At 48.4% G+C, this 18,592-nt stretch overlaps 2 protein-coding genes across 2 annotated transcripts; one reads left to right on the top strand and one right to left on the bottom strand.

The window, feature by feature from the left end:
• The first annotated feature begins 8,025 nt into the window (after nucleotides 1-8,025).
• On the top strand, nucleotides 8,026-10,135 carry LOC103633424 (F-box only protein 13). Its single transcript, XM_008655120.4, has one exon. The coding sequence runs from the start codon at nucleotides 8,554-8,556 to the stop codon at nucleotides 9,799-9,801; it is 1,248 nt and encodes a 415-aa protein (XP_008653342.1). The 5' UTR covers nucleotides 8,026-8,553; the 3' UTR covers nucleotides 9,802-10,135.
• A 1,986-nt stretch (nucleotides 10,136-12,121) lies between these two features.
• LOC100384793 (alanine aminotransferase 2) lies at nucleotides 12,122-18,227 on the bottom strand. The gene is made up of 15 exons (XM_008655121.4): nucleotides 17,772-18,227; nucleotides 17,378-17,428; nucleotides 16,759-16,809; nucleotides 16,603-16,668; nucleotides 16,452-16,513; nucleotides 14,951-15,029; nucleotides 14,768-14,872; nucleotides 14,522-14,632; nucleotides 14,108-14,245; nucleotides 13,831-13,905; nucleotides 13,583-13,703; nucleotides 13,319-13,473; nucleotides 13,169-13,243; nucleotides 12,719-12,922; nucleotides 12,122-12,593 (listed from the first exon to the last, which is right to left on the bottom strand). Exons 1-15 carry the CDS (start codon nucleotides 17,985-17,987, stop codon nucleotides 12,477-12,479), a joined length of 1,626 nt encoding a protein of 541 aa, XP_008653343.1. The 5' UTR covers nucleotides 17,988-18,227; the 3' UTR covers nucleotides 12,122-12,476.
• Nucleotides 18,228-18,592: the final 365 nt, after the last annotated feature.

Here is an 18,592-nt window from a genome sequence, read left to right on the forward strand (position 1 = left end):
TTGCTCGTGTATTTCCGAGATACTTCTTCTGTTTCTTTACTCATCACGTTTAAGTTCTAAAATAAACTAGCAGCAGATAAATATTCGAGAGCAGGTAGAGTACGATTTTGTTTTCTCGGAAACCATAGGCACATGATGAAAATGGTTCGAAAAAATGCTAAACCAACGCACCGCAAATATATTTGCTGTCGGTAATTAGTTTTTGTTCCATTCTCTTCCCGTTTTTTAAGTTTTAAAGTAGTGCATACATATATGAATTTGATAAAAAACCAAATTAAAGTTAACTTAGCACAACGCAAAAATTATATACAGCTCCCAACATAGAAAACAAAGCTCAAAGTTTGAAGGGATAGTAACATATCACAAAAAAGTAGATTAGACAACCTAGAATATATTTTTAAATTAAAGCTTCTATTTTTTTACTTGGTCAGAATCTATTGAAAAGTATTTTTATCTAGATATGTAACCGTAAGCTACGGGTCCTAACGTCCTACATACTATATATGTCTTACTTATAGTTTTATAGAATTAGGGTTGGATATCGAGTCAGCTCGGTTTCACTCGACCAGCTAGATCGTTAAAGTAACGAGTTGGCTCGACTCAGCTTGTTAAGAAACCGAATCAGAGAGTGAGCTTAGTTCGGCTCGTTTGCAAGATCGAGCTAGCTCGTTTAACTCACACACATAACAATATAATCACTTGATAGCTAATTTTATACCAATTTAACACTAGAAAAGAGCAACAATACTCACAATTTCATATATCACATCAATTCAACACCATATTGACATAGTTCATCATATATTAGCAGTGGCGAAGCTAAAGTGAATTAGAGGAGAGTGCATATACCTTAAAGACGCATGATAATAATTTATATGTGGTGCATAAATGATGAAAATTTTGGTCTAAAAATCACTATAAATTTTCGTGGGTGCATGTACACCCCCTAATTACTACTTAGCTCTGCCCCTGTATATTAGTTCATCCAATAAAATTGTAGGCTCGTTAATAAACAAGTTAAGATGTTAGCTTGGTTCATGATAAAATTGAAACGAGCTGAGCTGAGTCTTAGAGCTAGTTTAGAAACTCCATTTTCTTAAAGAATCCATATTTTTTTTAAAGAAAAATGAACTAATTTTACTTTGAAAAAAATAGAAATTTTACTTTGTAAAATTTGGTTCCCAAACTAGCGCTTATATTTAAAATTCCATTCTGCAAATAGTACTTTCTACGGTCTAAATCCTCTGCTTTACCGGATCCGTAGTTTTAGGTTGAATTGGAGTATATCATAAACAAGATTTTTCGTTATTGTTGCACTAGTAACTAATGCCGTGCCGTGGCGGCCATTGAACGACAGGACACGGACAGAACGTCGTCTCGTGCAGTCACGTCGAGTGTCACTTTAACCTGTCACTACAGGAAAACGCCCAGTTTCCAACGGCCTAAACCGTCGGAAATAATTCCTGAACCGTCGGAAGTAGTTACTTCCGACGGCTTAAGGCGGGTCCCGTCGGAAGTAACGCCGTAGGGGATACCCAGTCGGAAGTACCCGCGTTTCCGACGGGGCCGTCGGAAGTACGTTTATTTCCGACGGCCAGGGTGGGACCGTCGGAAATAATGTGAGGTGGGCCCCGCAGACGGCCGGCCGCCGGCGCCTGACGCCGTCACAGCTTATTTCCGACGGCCCCGTCGGAAATAAGAGGCCGTCGGAAGTAATTTAAAAACAGAGAAACAGAATTTTCCTGCTTTTTGTTTTACAAACAATCACACAAATTCAATCTGCACACAAATAATTCATCCAGAATCACATACAATACCACAAATATCCATAATTCATCGTTTCACATGAAACACACAATTAAATTCACAAAATGTTCACCCGTCCACAAATTAAAGCAAAAGTTCACAAGTTCACATGTTCACAAGTTCACAATAACACAAGTTCCCAATACCACAAGTTCACAAGTCCATAGTACGAGAAAAACACAAGCAGACAGACTACTCAAATGGAGGAGGTTGATCAAATGGATGTGGTTGATTTGATCCGCTAGCTCCTCCACTGTTTAGAAGACCGTCCACAAAAGAAGCGACCGCATCTTCAGAGTCCTCATTTCCCGGAGTTAGCAAGTTTCCTGGAGGGACCTACAACATTCAAAAAAATGTGTTAGTAGTTAAATTCTTGTTATGCAACGTCAAAAGAAAAAGTCAAGTAATATAACCTGAGGTGCAGGTGTGGGCCAACTAAATTGTGGAGTCGGTACAAACTGCGGGATAGGTGGAGGAGGTGGCATAGTCATCGCTGAAAAATCTGGACGTTGCCCTAGTGCTATTTGCTGAAAGAAATTGAAAGCTATGTTACGAGGATATATTAGAAAATATGTGCTCCAATTATAGTAGAGGCTCACGAGGATCTAATTACCTGCATCATCTCCTGCTGTCGTGCAAATTGAGCAGCCCAGTACTCTTGTTGTTGCTTGTTATACTCCTCCTGCCGCCTCAAAGCTTCCTGCACCCGGATCAGCTCGGCGTTTCCTTGGGTACTAGAGCGAGGACCACGGCTAGACGACCTCGATGGACGAGACCTTTCAGGCCTCACCTGAGTCGAGTCGATAACACTACCAAACATGGGGTAACTAGAAAAAATAGAAAGAAGTTAAACACGCAACACATCATGTTAGAAAAGATCAAATCGACGAATTAATAATAGCAAACTCACCGTCCATGAGGTTTTCCGCCTCCACTAGCATACACAACCTGAGGATCGATAGGCTGATTCATCCAATCATAGTCTTGCCCATGCTCCGACATCATGGAAGCACCATATGAGGCCTGACAAATAATAAACAATGCAGTTATATTTTTCTCGACTCTTAGAATAGAAGTGCATTGTAACTAGTTGCGAAAGTCTCACCACACGCTCAGCAGCTGACTGAGAACACAACTGTTCTGGATTTGTAGGATCCGACCCCCTGTGACCTCTAAGGTAAACCTGAACATCACTCGGCGTAACACCAGAACTAGCTTCCTACAGGCAAAAGAAAATTATATAAAACACATAGAAGATTCATGATATGCACGACCATAAATTACACTTACCATGCGCTTTGCCAAACGAACGTGGCCATCACCACCATATCTGTGGTGAACATCATGCCCACGATTTATCTCCATCTTCATTTACGACCTCAACGAACCTTGTTTTGCTGCATATCAAACATTTGTCTAATTTTTCATTTTCCTTCCAGAAAAGCATACAGTTATCTGGACAAACATCAATTTTTTGATACTCCATACCTAAGCCAGAGAGTAACTTTCTTGACTGATACACGTCTTTGGGCATTTTGTGATCTGGTGGTAATACGTCGCTGATCAAATTCAAAAGTTCATTTAAGCAGTTGATGGAGAATGCGAACTTAGACTTGATAGCCATAAGTCGCGTCACAAAAGCAAGAATGGTTACTCTCGTGTGTTCGTGCAACGGCTCTTCTGCTGCCTTGAGAAGTTCAAAGAATTTTTTAACTTCCGGCGGTTGAGGATCCTCAGGATTATCTGGAAACACTAAATCGGGATCCTCTCTTAAATCCTGAACCATCTCCTCCATTCGGTCTAAATCCGGGTCAAAATCGTCTTGACCTTCTGGAGCATATCCACGGGGAAGCTCCTCACCATGATGCACCCAAACTTCATAATTTGGCACGTAGCCATTTTTGCAAAGATGACCAGACATCTCTTTCTTGGTTTGGCGTTGATAATTTTTGCAAACACGGCATGGGCACCACACTCGACCATTTCTTGACGAAGAAAAAACACGATTGATAAAATCTTCGGTTTTCTGTATCCACTCAAGCGAAGGATCATTTTTTCGCCAGCCTTCATACATCCAGCGACGACTATCACCCATCGTTACCTGGGATTTGGAATAGAGATGAAAGTCGATGCGTTAACTACTGTCTACTCACCTCTCTAAACGAGCAGTGCTTCCAACTGGATAAGCTAATAGTTAACGCCATGCTAGTTGCTATCGCTACCAGAGAAGCACTAGCACAGGCGCACAGCCAGTACTGCCTTCTGCTCCATTTTTTCTTTAAACTAATGGTAGATGGAGACGGTGAGAGTCACACGCCGCCACTGCGTCTAGCTTGCCTACGTGTCTGGCATAATGGCCAAGCATGTTGGCGCCATGTCACATCAAATATTTGAACGACTATAATCTAATTATATTAAAAAAACTATTTACATAAGTGAAAACTAAACGACAGTGATGCCATTACCCGGAAGGCGGCGGCGGCGGGCAAAGCCGGGCGCGGGCGGCTCGAGGGGCGGCGGCAGCGGCGCGCTGTGCGGGCGTCGGGGCAGGTGTGCGGGCGTCGGGGCGGCGGCGCTTGTGTGCGGGCGTCGGGGCGGCGGCGCGCTGACAGCGGGCGTCGGGGCGGCGGCGCTTCGGGCGGCGGGGCGGCGGCGCTTCGGGCGTCGGGGCGTCGGGGCACAACGGCGTCCGGCGCAGGTGGCCGGCGAAGATGGCCGGCGAAGGTCCGGCGCAGGTGGCCGGCGAAGATGGCCGGCGAAGGTGGCCGGCGGCGGCGGTGTCGGGTCCTGGCGGCGGCGGCGTGGAGTGTAGAACGTGTGTGCGTGCAGTGTGTGCGTTGGCTGTGTGCGCGGCCAGGGGGCCGCGCGGGGTAACGGCCGTTAGAAATATGCTTATTTCCGACGGCCTAGGTGGCCAGCCGTCGGAAATACGCTTATTTCCGACGGGGGGCTTGTGAGCCATCGGAAATAGAGCTATTTCCGACGGCTGGCCCTGGGCCGTCGGAAATAGAGCTATTTTCGACGGTACCCTAGGAACCGTCGGAAATAATAGTGGCCGTCGGAAATATATCATTTTCCTGTAGTGTGTATCACCTTCACAGCACAGGGCTGCGGAGCACGGCCGACGGCAAGAGACTCGCCGGGCGACGCCGGGACGATCCGACGGAGGAAGGATCGATGGTGCCGGTGCCGGCGGGGCGGCGGCCGGGGCGGACCGCCGGACCCATGCAGGGCGCGTAGAGAGAAGAGTAGGCGTCCCGGCGAGCACCTGTGTGGCGCAGAGCCTGCCGGGCCTGTCTGCCTGCCTGCTGTTCGCAGGCAGCAACAGCAAGCATTGGTTGCTTTTGTCAGCGACGCTGTGCCTGCGCCTGCGCCTGCGACGGTGGCGGTGCCATGCCATGCCTCGCCGCGCGGTCGCAGGTCGCAGCGGCGTCACGTCTTGAAACCAGACCTGAATGCATGGGTCGTGTCAGAGAGGGGCTGACGTGCGTACCACTTACCCGCACCGCCGTTTGTTTATACTTATACGTACGGGCACGCAGCACAGCCACAGCAGTCAGCAGCAGCATCTTTCTCGGGTCGTTCCCGGCGAGTTTTGGCACGACCCTGCTGGCCTGGGCCGCCTGGCCGTGGCCGTGGCCGCTGACACGAGCACACGCGACGCCTGACCGAGCCCGACCCATCATCATTTTCATCGGCGCTTGCACGGGTTTCCAAGCGAAGCGGCTAGTATCAGTAGCAGCAGCAGTATACTTTGGTAGTTAGCGGTGGGTTTTAACAGCAAAACCTGTTAGGCCTAGTTTGGATACTTTGGGATTAGAGTGTTTTGGAGGAATTGGAGAGGGTGTAAATCACTAATAAATCAAATACTCTCTCAATACACTTTAATCCACTTCAATTCCACTTATTACTAGAGTACCCAAACTAGGCCTTAGTGTTAGAGAGCAGGGCCTTTTTACGGTGGCGTGGCGTGAAACAAACGGCTGCTTTGGAAGCCATTTCTGCACAATCATCATATATACTAACAAAAGGAAGACGCTTTCAGGTAGCAGTAGTAGACGTAGTAAAAGAAAGGTTTTTTTTTTACAAAGGCAAAGAAAAAAAAAGAAAGATAGCAGTGGGTTACTGTGATGAGTGGCAGTAGTACCGTGGTGCAGGGAACAGTACCGGCTGCCGCTGCGCTGCTGTGGTGCTGCTGCGGGCTGCGGCAGCGCGCCTGTGGCAGGGTGAGCCGGTGAGGTCCGTCCAAGCGTGGCATGATTATGGCGTTGAAAACTTTATAGCCGGGGTGGGTGGGGTGGGGGGACTGGGGCTTCAGAACCTGTGACGTGCCGTCGTCTACCTGCCCTTGTTGGCAGGCTGACTGGCTGCAACAGACTGGACGCGCGGTCAAAGTGGGAGGCATGGCATTGGCATCAGCAGCGGCAGTGGCAGCGGAGCGCCTCGCCGCCTCTGAATCCGAACCATACGAACGCATCGGATGCTGCGGGCCCACCCGCCCGCAGGCCGCGCGCGCGGCCTGTCTCGGTGTGTGGGGCCTGTGGGGGCAGGCCTGAGTTTTGACGTGCTGCGCGTCGCGGTGCCGAGCAGTTTGTTACTTGTGTACGTGTGGTGTTGCGACCGGAACCGGGTATATCCATCGTTCATTTAACCGGAGTCCGGAGACGGAGAGTGCGGACGCCCACCTCGTACAGTATTCGGTGGCCCAGGACTAGGAGGGGGAGCGGCGGGCCCCGCACATCCATTTGACTTGCGCAAAAGCAAAAGCTCACCCATCCATGTCGTCAGTGGAGACCACACCGCCACACATGCAGACCGGCCAGCCAGCCGGCCGTCCGTCCCACACGAGGGCATAGAAAGAAGAGATTCCCCGTGCTCCCGCGGCCAGCCGCGGCACCTACGAACGACTACGAGGACTCTTGTCGCTTGCGCTGCTGCTGCTGCTTTTGTTTGGGACGGCCGCACGGGACGGGACGGCATGGGACGGGCCCGCCGCTCTCTCAGGCAGGCCTCCCGGTCTCTGTTTGCTTCCAAACACAAGTGGCCGGGCAGCACCGGCTGCCGGATATTTCGGCCTCAGTTCAGAGGACCGTCGCGCGCCGGTGCGGCGGTGCCGGGTCCCTTCACCGCTTCTCCCTCTCATGTTTTCCTTTTCGCGTGCTTTGCCGCCAAGCACCTGTGGCAGCCAGAAGCAGGTGCATGGACGACGAGGACGTGTATACGCGACTAGTTCCGATTCGGTGTGCTGTGCTGTGCAGTCCACCATACCTCGTGTATGCACTCACTCCTCAGTCCTCAGCTTCCTGTCCGTTGCATTGCGCCGGCACCCGTCTGCAGGACGCTGCAGGATGCACGCGTTCCAGACGTGCAAACATCACCCAAGTGCGCTTCCAAGTGTACGTATAATGTGTCAGAGTCAATGGGTACACAATTAGAGTGTTTAGTTTGAGTAATAAGTTAGTCCATTATATTCTTATTCCTCACTTTTTTTTACTTGTTTTGTGGAATAGAATGAGTTGATCCATCACAATCTCATTCCTTATTTAGTTGGTACTATCAATAGGAATGAGATCATCCCACTAAATTTGAGAGATGGACTCATGATGCACCTACCTCATGTTGGATGGAGCCATTTCTCAAACCAAACACCCCCAATAAGAACAGGCAACGGCTTATAAAGCTGTCTCCGGTAGATCATGTATGCAAAACACCGTTTTATATTGTTTACAAATTACAAGGTAAAGTTTCAAATAAATTGTGTGATAGAAGAGCTGCTAGGCATAGACTCAACATGTTCAAACTAGAGTACTAGAGCCAAGGTTGTCACTGAGGGGGTGCCACCGGTCCCCAAAACAGTGGCTCCCATAGCCACTGCACACTAAGGTGAAATCCTAGATATAAATATACAAAGAGTGTCCTGCCACAGTCCATTCTTGATTGGATTGTTATCTTAATATCTCAGTTACTTATCGAATATTATTTATTGTACCTATGATGGTTGTATTGGAGAGAGAAGCTTTTTAAAATTAAAATTGTTAGAAACCATTTGAGGTCAGCAATGACTCAAGAAAGATTAAATGGTTTAGTGATTCTATGTATCAAGAGGTTGTTGAATAATATTGATCTCAATGATACAATCAATGATTTTATATTACAAAACGTTAGAAGACATTTTTAGCATGATATCAAGTATAATAAGTAAGTCTTTATAGCTATATTTTATATTTATCATCTTATAAACTTTTAAACATTTAATAAAAAGTTTTATATATTACACATCAAATAATATGACCTCTATTATTGTATTTCGCCCTGGTCCATCGAAAAGTAAGATATAGGTGTGCAATCGCTTGGCTAGTTGGGATCGTTTATTCTAGGACGACTCAGGGCACCAGAGCACCACCACCACTTCAGCACCTCAGGGCTCAGGCCCAAAGCTGCGCCTTTCTCTTTTCCCTCCTCCCGTGCTCCGTATGTCAACGCGACGCGAACAAAAACAGCACCCGCCCTCTCCACCACCGGTCCACCGCTGCCCTGCCACACAACGAAGGTTCGCCCCCACCACGGTTCCTCCGCTCCCGGCTCCCGCTCGTATAAAGCCGGCGCCCCTCGCAAGTCGCACCTCCACTAGACCACTACTGGCTCTTGCTTGGATTCCCTCCGCTCCGGCTCTGCTGCCAAGCTCCTCGTCTCGTGCCTCCTACGCCATTGGGCTAGCTGCCTGCTCGCCCGCCCCTTGCGCCGGGCATGGCGGCCACGCTGGACGGAGCTGCCGGATGCAGGAAGCGCAAGCGCGCGGCGCCTGGCCTTGCCGACCTGCACGACGACATGCTCGAGCGCGTGCTCGCGCGCCTCCCACCGGCCAGCTACTTCCGCCTCCGGGGCGTCTCCCGCCGGTGGCGCGCCGCGGCGGAGTCCCGCAGCTTCCGCGCCGCCTGCGCGCGCGTCACGGCCCGGGACCCATGGTTCCTCATGCTCGAGGACTCCGACCACCAGGACCAGGACCAGGACGAGCGGCGGCCGCGCCCCGCCGCCGTGTTCGACTCCGCCGAGCGCGCCTTGGCGCGGTGGCGTGGCGCGCCGGTGCCGCTGCAGCCGGTGGCCGCCGCGAGCGGGCTCGTGCTCTACCGCGACCCGAGCACGGGTGGCCTCACCGTGGTCAACCCGCTCACGGGCGCGTCCCGCGCGCTCCCGCCGCCGGCGCGCGTGGCGGGCGCGCTGCAGGCCGTCGCCATGTACGGCTCGCCGTACCGCGTGGTGCTCATCCTGGGCGAGCTGCCGGAGCTGTCCACGGTGGCGTACGACTCGTCCACGAACGCGTGGAGCGAGCAGGCGGCGCTCTCCCGAAAACCAGAGGTGGAGGGCGCCCCGTCCCGGGAGCGCGTCGCGGAGGTCGGCGACGGCGACGGCGACGACACGGTCTACTTCCTGAGCAAGTCCGGCGACGTGGTGGCCAGCACCATGCAGCGGAGCGCGTCGCGGCAGTACTCGTCCGCCGTGGCGTGCGGCGGCTGCGGCGGCGGCGACGCCGTGGCCTACTTCCTGAGCCGCTCGGGCACGGTGGTGGCCTGCGACCTGGCGCGCCGCGCGTTCGCGGAGCTGCCCCGGATCCTGCCCGCCTACCACGAGCACTCCATCGACGTGGTGGCCTGCGGCGGCGCCGCCTACGCGGTGGTGCTCTCGGAGTTCCTCGACGCCGCGAGCCTCCGCGTGTGGGAGTTCGCGGGGGGCGCGTGGCGGCAGGTGGCCGCGATGCCGCCCGCCATGGCGCACGGCTTCCGCGGCGCCAAGGCGGACGTGAACTGCGTCGGCCACGGCGGCCGCCTCATGGTCTGCGTCAGCTCCAGCTCCGCCGGCGCCGGCGGCTGCTTCTTGTGCGACGTCGGGACCAACCGGTGGGAGGAGCTCCCTCGGCGCGCCGCAGGGGACGGCGACGCCACCACGGGCTTCGTGTCCGCGCTCTCGTTCGAGCCGAGAATTGAGGCCGCCGTCTGACGAGTCTCATCTCTCGGAGCCTCGGCATTGCTGGTTTCTTTTGTGTCTAGTAGTAGTAGATCGCTTGGCGGCATCCCTGGTGCCTAGTGAGACATGGATTACGCTGCGGGCATCCTGATTCCATGAATTGTTCGCGTGTGATTTGAGATGGTTTCGTGTGAATCAAATCACCAAGCCTGCTAGTCCGTCCGTCGCTTCCATCATTCCATGCGTGTTGTGGCATTGTAGTGCTGCTGCGGATCCTGTCTGGGCTCAGTGCTCAGGCTGCTGTCGTTTCTCGAGTCTCGTGCCGCTGGGCGCCGAGCCCTCATCAATCAGTCAACTTGAGAGCTCACTTTTTCCTTCCTGAATTAGCAAAATGCCAGATGCCGCCCAGTCGTGTGCGAAATGCATGCGTTTAGTTGATGATCCTACTCCTAAGTCCTAACCATCGTGGCCTAAATCATCAGTCAGAACATTAAACAGAAAGCAACGGAGCAAGAACAAGTGTTAGACACCGTGGCACACGCACCAGGCCTGGCCTTGAAGAACAACAACAACAAAAAAAAAACCCCGAGCGGAGTAGAAGAGCCGACGAGGCGTCCACGGTCTAGGGAAGCCGAGGGCGACCAGCGGCGGTGCCTTTTCCTTTTTTGCGCGCAAGTGCAAGGCCACCATGATGCGGTGCTCGCCCATGCAAACAGCTAAAGCGCCCTTGGCTTTCACTTTGGAAGGGGGCTGGCTGCTCCTGCTCTGCTCTCCCACTGACGCTGCCCGGCACCGGCACCGTCTCGCCGAGACACACGGGCCGGTACAGTCAGTCACGGGCACGCACGGCACAACGCAAGACAATCCTTGTGGGGATAGGCATATGGCCGTCTCGTCTTGCTGTTCGTTCGTGCTGGCCAGTGGCCGCTGCCGGCCCCGGCCTCCCTCCTCCACTCTTTTACTCTTTTTCATTCACGCTCCATGTGTTCTGTTTGGCCACGAGCCGAGCTCGCAGTCGCAGCTGCGTCGCGTCTGCTTTTTGAGTGGATCACTGTGAAATGTGAATCTGTGGCCGTGCAATGCGAGTGCCTAGTGTGCGTGCTGCGTGCTTTCCTTGTTTGTTTTTTTTTTTTTTTGCTTGCTTTGAGGCGCAGTGGTGGCTTGGCTGGTGTGGATGAGCTACGGCTGCTTTGGCAAGTGCAAACAAAGCTCTCCCCCAAAGCGTGCTTACGCCTTTAGTAGTTGCAGTTGCAGCCTCCCGCGGACGCCCCCTTCCTTTCCTGTCACGTTTAGGCTTCTTTTAGCCAAGCATTAGTTACTGCAGTGACCTGTGTAATCCGATGCTGGGGTCCCTGTTGCACACTTGCGCTGACGGGGCCACCTGCCAGCAGCTTCCTTTTACAGCATTAGCATCGGTTCGGTGGATGCTGGCCAGCTGCCGTAGCGATTCTGGCATGTGAACTCGTGACGGGCCAGGACTCGCTAGATTAGATCGAGCATGGCCGGCGGGGGAGTCATGCGCTCGGCTCGTGGAATGCAATAGGGCTGGACAAAATACTCGTGGCTCGATAACTCGCTTGACTCAGCTCGTTAGTAGCTTGGCTCGACTCGGCTCGTTTTAATTTTGTAGCAAGCCAAGCTAACATTCTAGCTCGGTTCTCTAATGAGCCAGCTCGGGTTAGCTCGTGAGTTAGCTCGCGAGCCAAACGAGCTAAGCCACAACATAAGTTTGTCTAGTCGTTGATGTCGTCTCATCTCTCATAGTCTTGTTTTCTCGTTGTTATGATCTGTGATATGGACATGTGTGGATGTGCCATGTGGTTAAATGTTTGTATTATTGCATGGCTACATGTTTGTAGTGTTAAACATTTAAAATATGATTTTTTGGTTATACATATATTTATGTACATAGATCTTTATATTTAGTTGTGTGGCTCGCGAGCCTAACGAGCTAGCTCGAGCTTCCTAACGAGCCAAGCCGAGCCAGCTGTTTAGCTCGTTAGTATAACGAGCCGAGCCGAGCTGGCTCGTTACAATAACGAGCTATAACGAGCCGAGCCGTAACGAGTCGAGCTGGCTCGATATCCACCCCTAAATGCAATGCAGTGGAAATACTATGGAACGGTTGGCAAATGCGGCGAGGGATTTTAATTCACTGTCATTACGCTTGCATCTGGCAGCCACCTATGCAGGGATAGCGAGCAACGCAGAAGCCACAACCCTCTATTCTTTTTTTATTACTAGGGTAGTAGATGCAAGTTCGAACCTGACAGGCCGGCACTCACACAGTCCTACTGGTGTCTTTCTTTACCTGTAGCGATGTCAAACGAGCAGAAGCAGAGCAGTCAGCCCAGTCAGCGAACATATCAACCTGGACAGCAAAGATTCTCCGCAACACAAGGCGAGCAGAGTTTCAGCATGCGCCGAGACAACTCAACTTGGCCTCAAAGTTCGGGTATGTTTGTACACATCAGGGCTCAGAGCCTAGCCTGATACACTTCTCACAAGGCAAACAGAAGCATGGCATTGCAGACTGCAGTGCCCGAGATTCTGTAGGTTTTTCGATAGGAATCTGCCTGTAACACAATTTGGGAGGGTGTTTGGCTGTAGCATCCATAGGACGACGAGGGAGGGAGGGGGGGCCAACCAATTGGCAGCCTTATTATTTCGAACAGATAAAAATCACGCCAGGGCGATGGATACTCAGCTCAATCACGGAATTCATCCATGAACTTCTCGTGGAACTCCTTGAGCCTGGATACTATCGCAGGTATCTTGTCCTCCTGCGGCAGTATCGTGCACCTGAAGTGCCACGTTCCAGGGACCTTCACGGTGTCGCGAAGTTAAGATCCAGCAAAAGCAACGTGTCAGTGTCGTGTGCATCTGAAGCTTAACGATGCTTTGAAACGGCAGGGACTTCCACAAAAAAGGGGCTTTTGAGATTACCCACCTGTCCAAACCCAGAACCGGGGACGACGACGATTCCAGTGGCTTCCAGTAGGCGTTTTGCGTAGTATGCATCTGGCGCAGTGCCGACTGCTTGGGCTGCTCCAATTGCCTTCTGGGGTAAATGAAGGCGTGGGAACAGATACATTGCACCTTCGGCTTTGTTGCATGTAATTCCTTCTAAACTGTTGAATGCTTCTTCCAAAGCCTGTGACAGAAGAACACGTAACAATAAGAAGGTGCTTATAAGATTCAGGAAAAAAAAGATCTTTTTTAAAGTTGTTTTGCATATGTTAACGGACTACTCGGCCAGGGGTATAGCTTTTATTCTTGTTTGATATTTCCATATTAGGACTCTAGACAATGAAGGGAAAAAGGAACACGGTTAGACTTACACTTTCAGCCCGGTACAATCAATCAATCTTAGAAGGGGCAGGACAGGAGTAGCACAAACCTTTGCACGCCGAGCCAACGATGAAAGGATACCATCCTTCTCTGACATGAAGGATTCAAAGGATTCATCCCCAGCCTGTGGAGGTACAAGATATCTTAGTTACTGCCATCATTGTGGTACTTAAGAGCTTCCTAAGCATCCTACACTGACCTTTGGTGGGTTCATTACAAGGCTAGCAAGAATTTGCCCCGAAACATTGGAGCACAGGTTTACTGATGCCACCTTGTAAATTTGTTCCCGTACTTCAGGACTGAATCCAGTTATCTCCATATAACCGCCTCGTTTTCCACATTCTCCGTAGTAGCCTAACAGCGGTGCAGCACAAAGAGTAGGCTTTACACAAAAAAAAAACTAGGAGAGGCAAACATGATAGGACTATAGAGCATTGAACCACCCGAGTTTGATTCTGAATACCTTTAGAAACTGACTGGAATGATACCAAAGGAAGATCATCATCAGTGTATCCCAGTGACCGTGCAATTTTTTTGAATGAGTGGAATGGCTTATCTTCAACATATATATTTTCCTGGTAAACCTAGAGGAGATATGGATAAATAAATGGTGTTAGTAGATATACCATGTTTAAGTGTGTGAGCAGCTCATGGGTATTGCCGTATTGTTATGGTGAAAACCTCAAACACAAGTTCTGACTTCTGACTCACCTCATCTGCGAGAAGAACAAGTCCTTCATTCTTGCAGAATTCGACAATTTTCTTTTGGTTTTCCTCAACAAGAACCTACCAAGATCATAATTCTTGTAAAAAATGAGATAGGATGGCATTATTTGTCTTATAGGTATTTTTTTTCTCACATACATAATATTACAATATGTTAAAAATTAAAATTGTAATCTGCGATGCCTTATGAGGTATACTATTCCTAATGAGAACCATGCAAGATCTGACATTTTTTGCATGTAACAAATAGACAAATAATTACCTGTCCTGTTGGATTTCCTGGATTTATGACCACAAGCGCCCTGACAGTGATGCCCTTAGATCGAGCCTCCTCCAGTTGTTTCTTCAGCTCATCAACATCGAGTCCCCACCCTGTCTCTTCATTAAGGAAATAAGGAACCTGAAAGAAAATTTGTTCACAAATCAAAATTTTCAGACATACACACCATATTTACTGCAGGTTCGCTATGTTAGTAGCATATAACAGCAGTCAATACATACAAACCAATTTTGACTGGTGATGATCGATTCACTAATTATTATGAAATGGTTTTACTGAACTCAGTGGATTATATGAAGGATTTAACTCAAATTACTGCATAAAACTGCAAGTTGAGATGACATCGATCTGATTCAGCAAACAATAACAGCACAGAAGCATTGTCACAGAACATACAAGGGAACCACCGTGAAGAGCAATCGATGCAGAGTACAGTGGGTACTGTGGAATAGGGCAGAGAATGCCATCGCTCTCAGAACTTATCAACAACTGCATCATCATGTGCACCTAGTTGAAAAAAGAATTACACTATATCAGTAACAAGGGCAAGCTTTGTCCAATTGTACAGCCAACCGATTACAGCTATTTCCACATAAATGGACATGGACTACCACTGATCAAAAGAAGATATATGGTACATACTGCTGGGCTTGCTCCATCTGTTAGAAAGATGTTATCTCCACTTGCATGAAACCCATCACGGGCAGCAATTCCAGCAGCAATTTCATCACGTAAACCTTTTATACCCTGAAATAGAGAGCAACAAGTGTGATCAAGCTCATCCAATTATAACAGCATTCATTCAAGATTGCATTATATATGTACCTGACTATGGCTATATGCTCCTGTCGCTCTACCTGGTATCTTCTCTAGAATTTGCCATGCTCTCTCTATAGCATCTGAACTGTATAAAATCATAATTATAAATCAACATTCTAGGCCCGCAAACAAAACGTGTAGTTAGCCACCTACCTAGTACCTAAATGATCAGTTTAGTGACTAGGAAAGCTGTTTAAACTAAATGTGTCAACATGTGAATGTTCATACAGATTAAAAGGGTTTGAGAGAAAGCTCAAGTGGCTGTGACTATGAGAAAACAACTGGGCAATGCGTTCAACCTACCTTAGCAGCAGGCACATTGCATATATTTATACGGGCACAAGGCCATTGTTACAGACTAGGAGCCGGCAAGGGAGTAGACTCAGCAGGTTTAAACCCCCCCATCCGATCCAAACTCTATCTCTAAGGATCGGTTGGACTCCTTCCTCTTTACACCACAGTCCAAAACTGACTCGATTCTAACTGCTGGATCTAGCTCTAACTCAATGCTGCCGCCAATAATTGTCTTTATCATCTAACATCCTCCCTCAATCATAACTTGCGAGTTAAGATTGTCTCTGAATGATTCTAACTTCTTCATAGTTAGAGGCTTCGTAAATCCATGTACCACTTGATCTCCAATTCTCCAGTAGAAATTAATCACACTTCCATTAATTTCCTTGCTACTCTTTCTCTCACAAAATGAAAATCAATCTCAACATGTTCTGTTGTTGACCTCTATTGGCCTGGCAGCTGCCTTCCTGAACCTCTATTGGCCTGGTGGCTAGGGTTCCTAGAGGATGATTCTGCGGCTGATTTGGAGATAGGATCTGATACCATATGAGAAAGCAACCAGGCAATGCATTCAACCTACCTCAGCAGCATCTGCATTGCATATATTTATATGGACACAAGGCCATTGTTATAGACTAGGGGTCGGTAAGGAAATAGACTCGAGAGATTTAAATCAGTCTCGTCCGATCCAAAGTAAACTCTATCTCCAAGGATTGGTTGACTCCTTCCTATTTATAGGACAAAGTCTGAAACTGACTCAATTCTAGCTACCGAGTCTAACTCTAACTCAATGCTGAAGCACATAATTCTCTCTATCATCTAACAGTGACAAGACACTACAGATGACAGTTTCTACAGATTCAAAGGGTTCAGAAATTTCAGAACTAACTTATACCTGCTCTAGAAATTATGTTCTCATTTCTCATGAGCCACAACATCATGTGTGCATCACGACAGAAAAGGTTTCTAAAAGATTAAACAAGTACTTTTGTCCCCAAAACATAAGCAGGCAGATAAATAGTTATGCTGAGCAGTTTCCTTCTTATACTTGTCTCTTACATACTGGCATAGCTCTAAAAACACTTATAAATGACTGATACATGAAGTTGGTTGTTGACATTTTAGATTATTACTAAGCGTATGGCCTAGTACATAGTATTAAAGTCAACTAACCAATTTAGCATTGATTTACTTGTGCTTATCTTTCATGTACCTGTACAAAGCATGAGTTTCACTTTTGTCCAGGAGAGCTGGATGATCACATAGAGAGAGAACCTGAAAAACCAACATGAGCTAGTAAGCAACCATGGACATCCCACCGGTAGTTGCACCGAATAACCAAAATATAAGAATCAGAAACTCACTTCTCTGAAATAGGTAACTGGTTGTTGCCCAAGTGATTGGGGATTTCCAATATTACAGTAGAGTATCTGCAATTAAAATAAATGGATTTAACAAACTCTATTGACCATCAGAAACAGTAACTGTGGAGATGCAGTTCACGGGATCCAAATAGAAACCTCGTCGAAAGGAAGTGATTCTGGATTTTTCTGCAATTCTTGTTGTAAGTTCTGCAGAAGGAAAACAAGATCATAAACCGAGTCCAACAAAATCATATTAAAAACAATTTCTAGACAGTGCAGTCCACTTTCATATAATAAATATAAGGTAATATCATGTCAGCATCAGCAACAGCATCAAGATCCACCCTAACCCTGGATTAATTCCTTGTTTTTCCTGACATGAAGTAATACGGACTAGCAGTTGGTTTATTTTTGAATTAAGAACGTAGGGTAGCAATAAATATCTCCAAGATACTCGAGACAGCAAAATTTACTATCAATTATCATTTTTAAGTTTTTCCTTGTTTTTCCTGACACGAACTAATATGGACTAGCAGTTGATTTGTTTTTTAATTAAGAATGCGGGGTAGCAATAAATATCTCCAGGTTACTCGAGACAGCAAAATTTACTACCGATTATCAATTTTTTTTAGTTTTTCCTGACATGAAGTAATATGGACTGCAGTTGATTTATTTTTGAATTAAGAACGTGGGGTAGCAATAAATATCTCCAAGTTATTCGGGACAGCAAAATTTACTATGAATCGTCATTTTTTTAGTTTCATATTTGAGGTACCTGAGCATGTGTAACAATCTCTCCTCGAACTGCATATTCACACTTCAAGACCTGAAGAAACATAACAAATCACATCAATAGAGGGTGCAATAATTTGCAGGTTAAAGCAAACGATGCATTGTAGAATTCGCATTGCTGCTAACCCCTCCCGATACTGCTCAGAAGTAAGCTTTTTTACTTCGATCTCTAACCCATGGACTGATGGACGGACACTGAACTCCCAGCAGTTACCGTACCAACAGAACAGAGCAACCCGACTAAAAGCAGCAACACGCTTTCAACACACTCTAACCGAGATCGAAACTTTCAAACGCCCCGCTATTCGATCACAGATCAGAGCAACCCAAACAAGCTAAACAGAGGAATCAGACAAGAGGGGGCACAAAAGAGGCACCTTGGGGTTGATGGTGGCGACCGACACTGGGGGCGTGCCCGCGGCCGTCGTGGACATGGTCCTCACCATGGCGGCCGCCATCGCCGCCGCCCCCACCGGGGAGGCTGGATGACGTGGCGCCGGAGCGTGAGGCGACGGCGCTGCTGATCTGGACGCTGCACCGTGCAGAGACGCGGCCACCGCGCGGCGCGCCCTGTCGGCTGCGAAGCGGCGCATGGCGGCGGAGACGGTGCGATGCGGTGCGGTCGATGCAGGGATGGCGACCGATGACGGCGCTGGGGCGGGCGCGTGAATGCGTGATGCTGATGGGGGTAGGTTGGACTTGGGATGATGGCTCAAGTGTGGGTTTTTCTATCTCGCCACGGCTTCCGTTTTTTCCTATTTGTTCGAGCGGGTTTTGCGTTCTCGGCAAGAAAGAAAAGATGCGCTCTTGCTGAAATTTGCTTGATCAAAGAGACAAGGCGCGATGTGCATTTCTTTAGTCATCATGAGGCTTGAAAATATTTATTTCTTGCAAATAAGTACTAAAGATGTTTTTAATATAAACACGTATATTACTTTCAAACCCGTTTGATTTATCTTTTTAGTATTGAAATCAGTTTTGGTTTGATATGGCTTCACATCAGTCGTCACATGTGCGTCTCACCTTACTTCTGAATTAGGGGGTGTTTGAATGTATTAAAGCTATTAGTTAGAGACATTAAAATACCATAGCTAATAATTTAACTATTAGCTATTTTTAATAAATTAGTTAATAGCTAGTTATCTATTTGTTAGCTAGCTAATTTCACTAGTAAGTTTTTAGCCAACTAACTATTAGC

This window comes from Zea mays, chromosome 7, assembly GCF_902167145.1.
Source record: "Zea mays cultivar B73 chromosome 7, Zm-B73-REFERENCE-NAM-5.0, whole genome shotgun sequence".
In the NCBI taxonomy this organism is placed as follows: Eukaryota; Viridiplantae; Streptophyta; class Magnoliopsida; order Poales; family Poaceae; genus Zea; species Zea mays.

Bases quoted from the DNA above. Each gene is read 5' to 3' on its own strand.
- LOC103633424 (XM_008655120.4), top strand. From the start codon at position 8,554: ATGGCGGCCACGCTGGACGGAGCTGCCGGATGCAGGAAGCGCAAGCGC.
- LOC100384793 (XM_008655121.4), bottom strand. From the start codon at position 17,987: ATGCGCCGCTTCGCAGCCGACAGGGCGCGCCGCGCGGTGGCCGCGTCT. The intron at 15,030-16,451 runs GTACATGAAAGA...GATTTTATACAG, and splicing joins GAAACTCATGCTTTGTACAG to TTCAGATGCTATAGAGAGAG. The intron at 14,633-14,767 runs GTATGTACCATA...TTTTTCAACTAG, and splicing joins CAGATGGAGCAAGCCCAGCA to GTGCACATGATGATGCAGTT.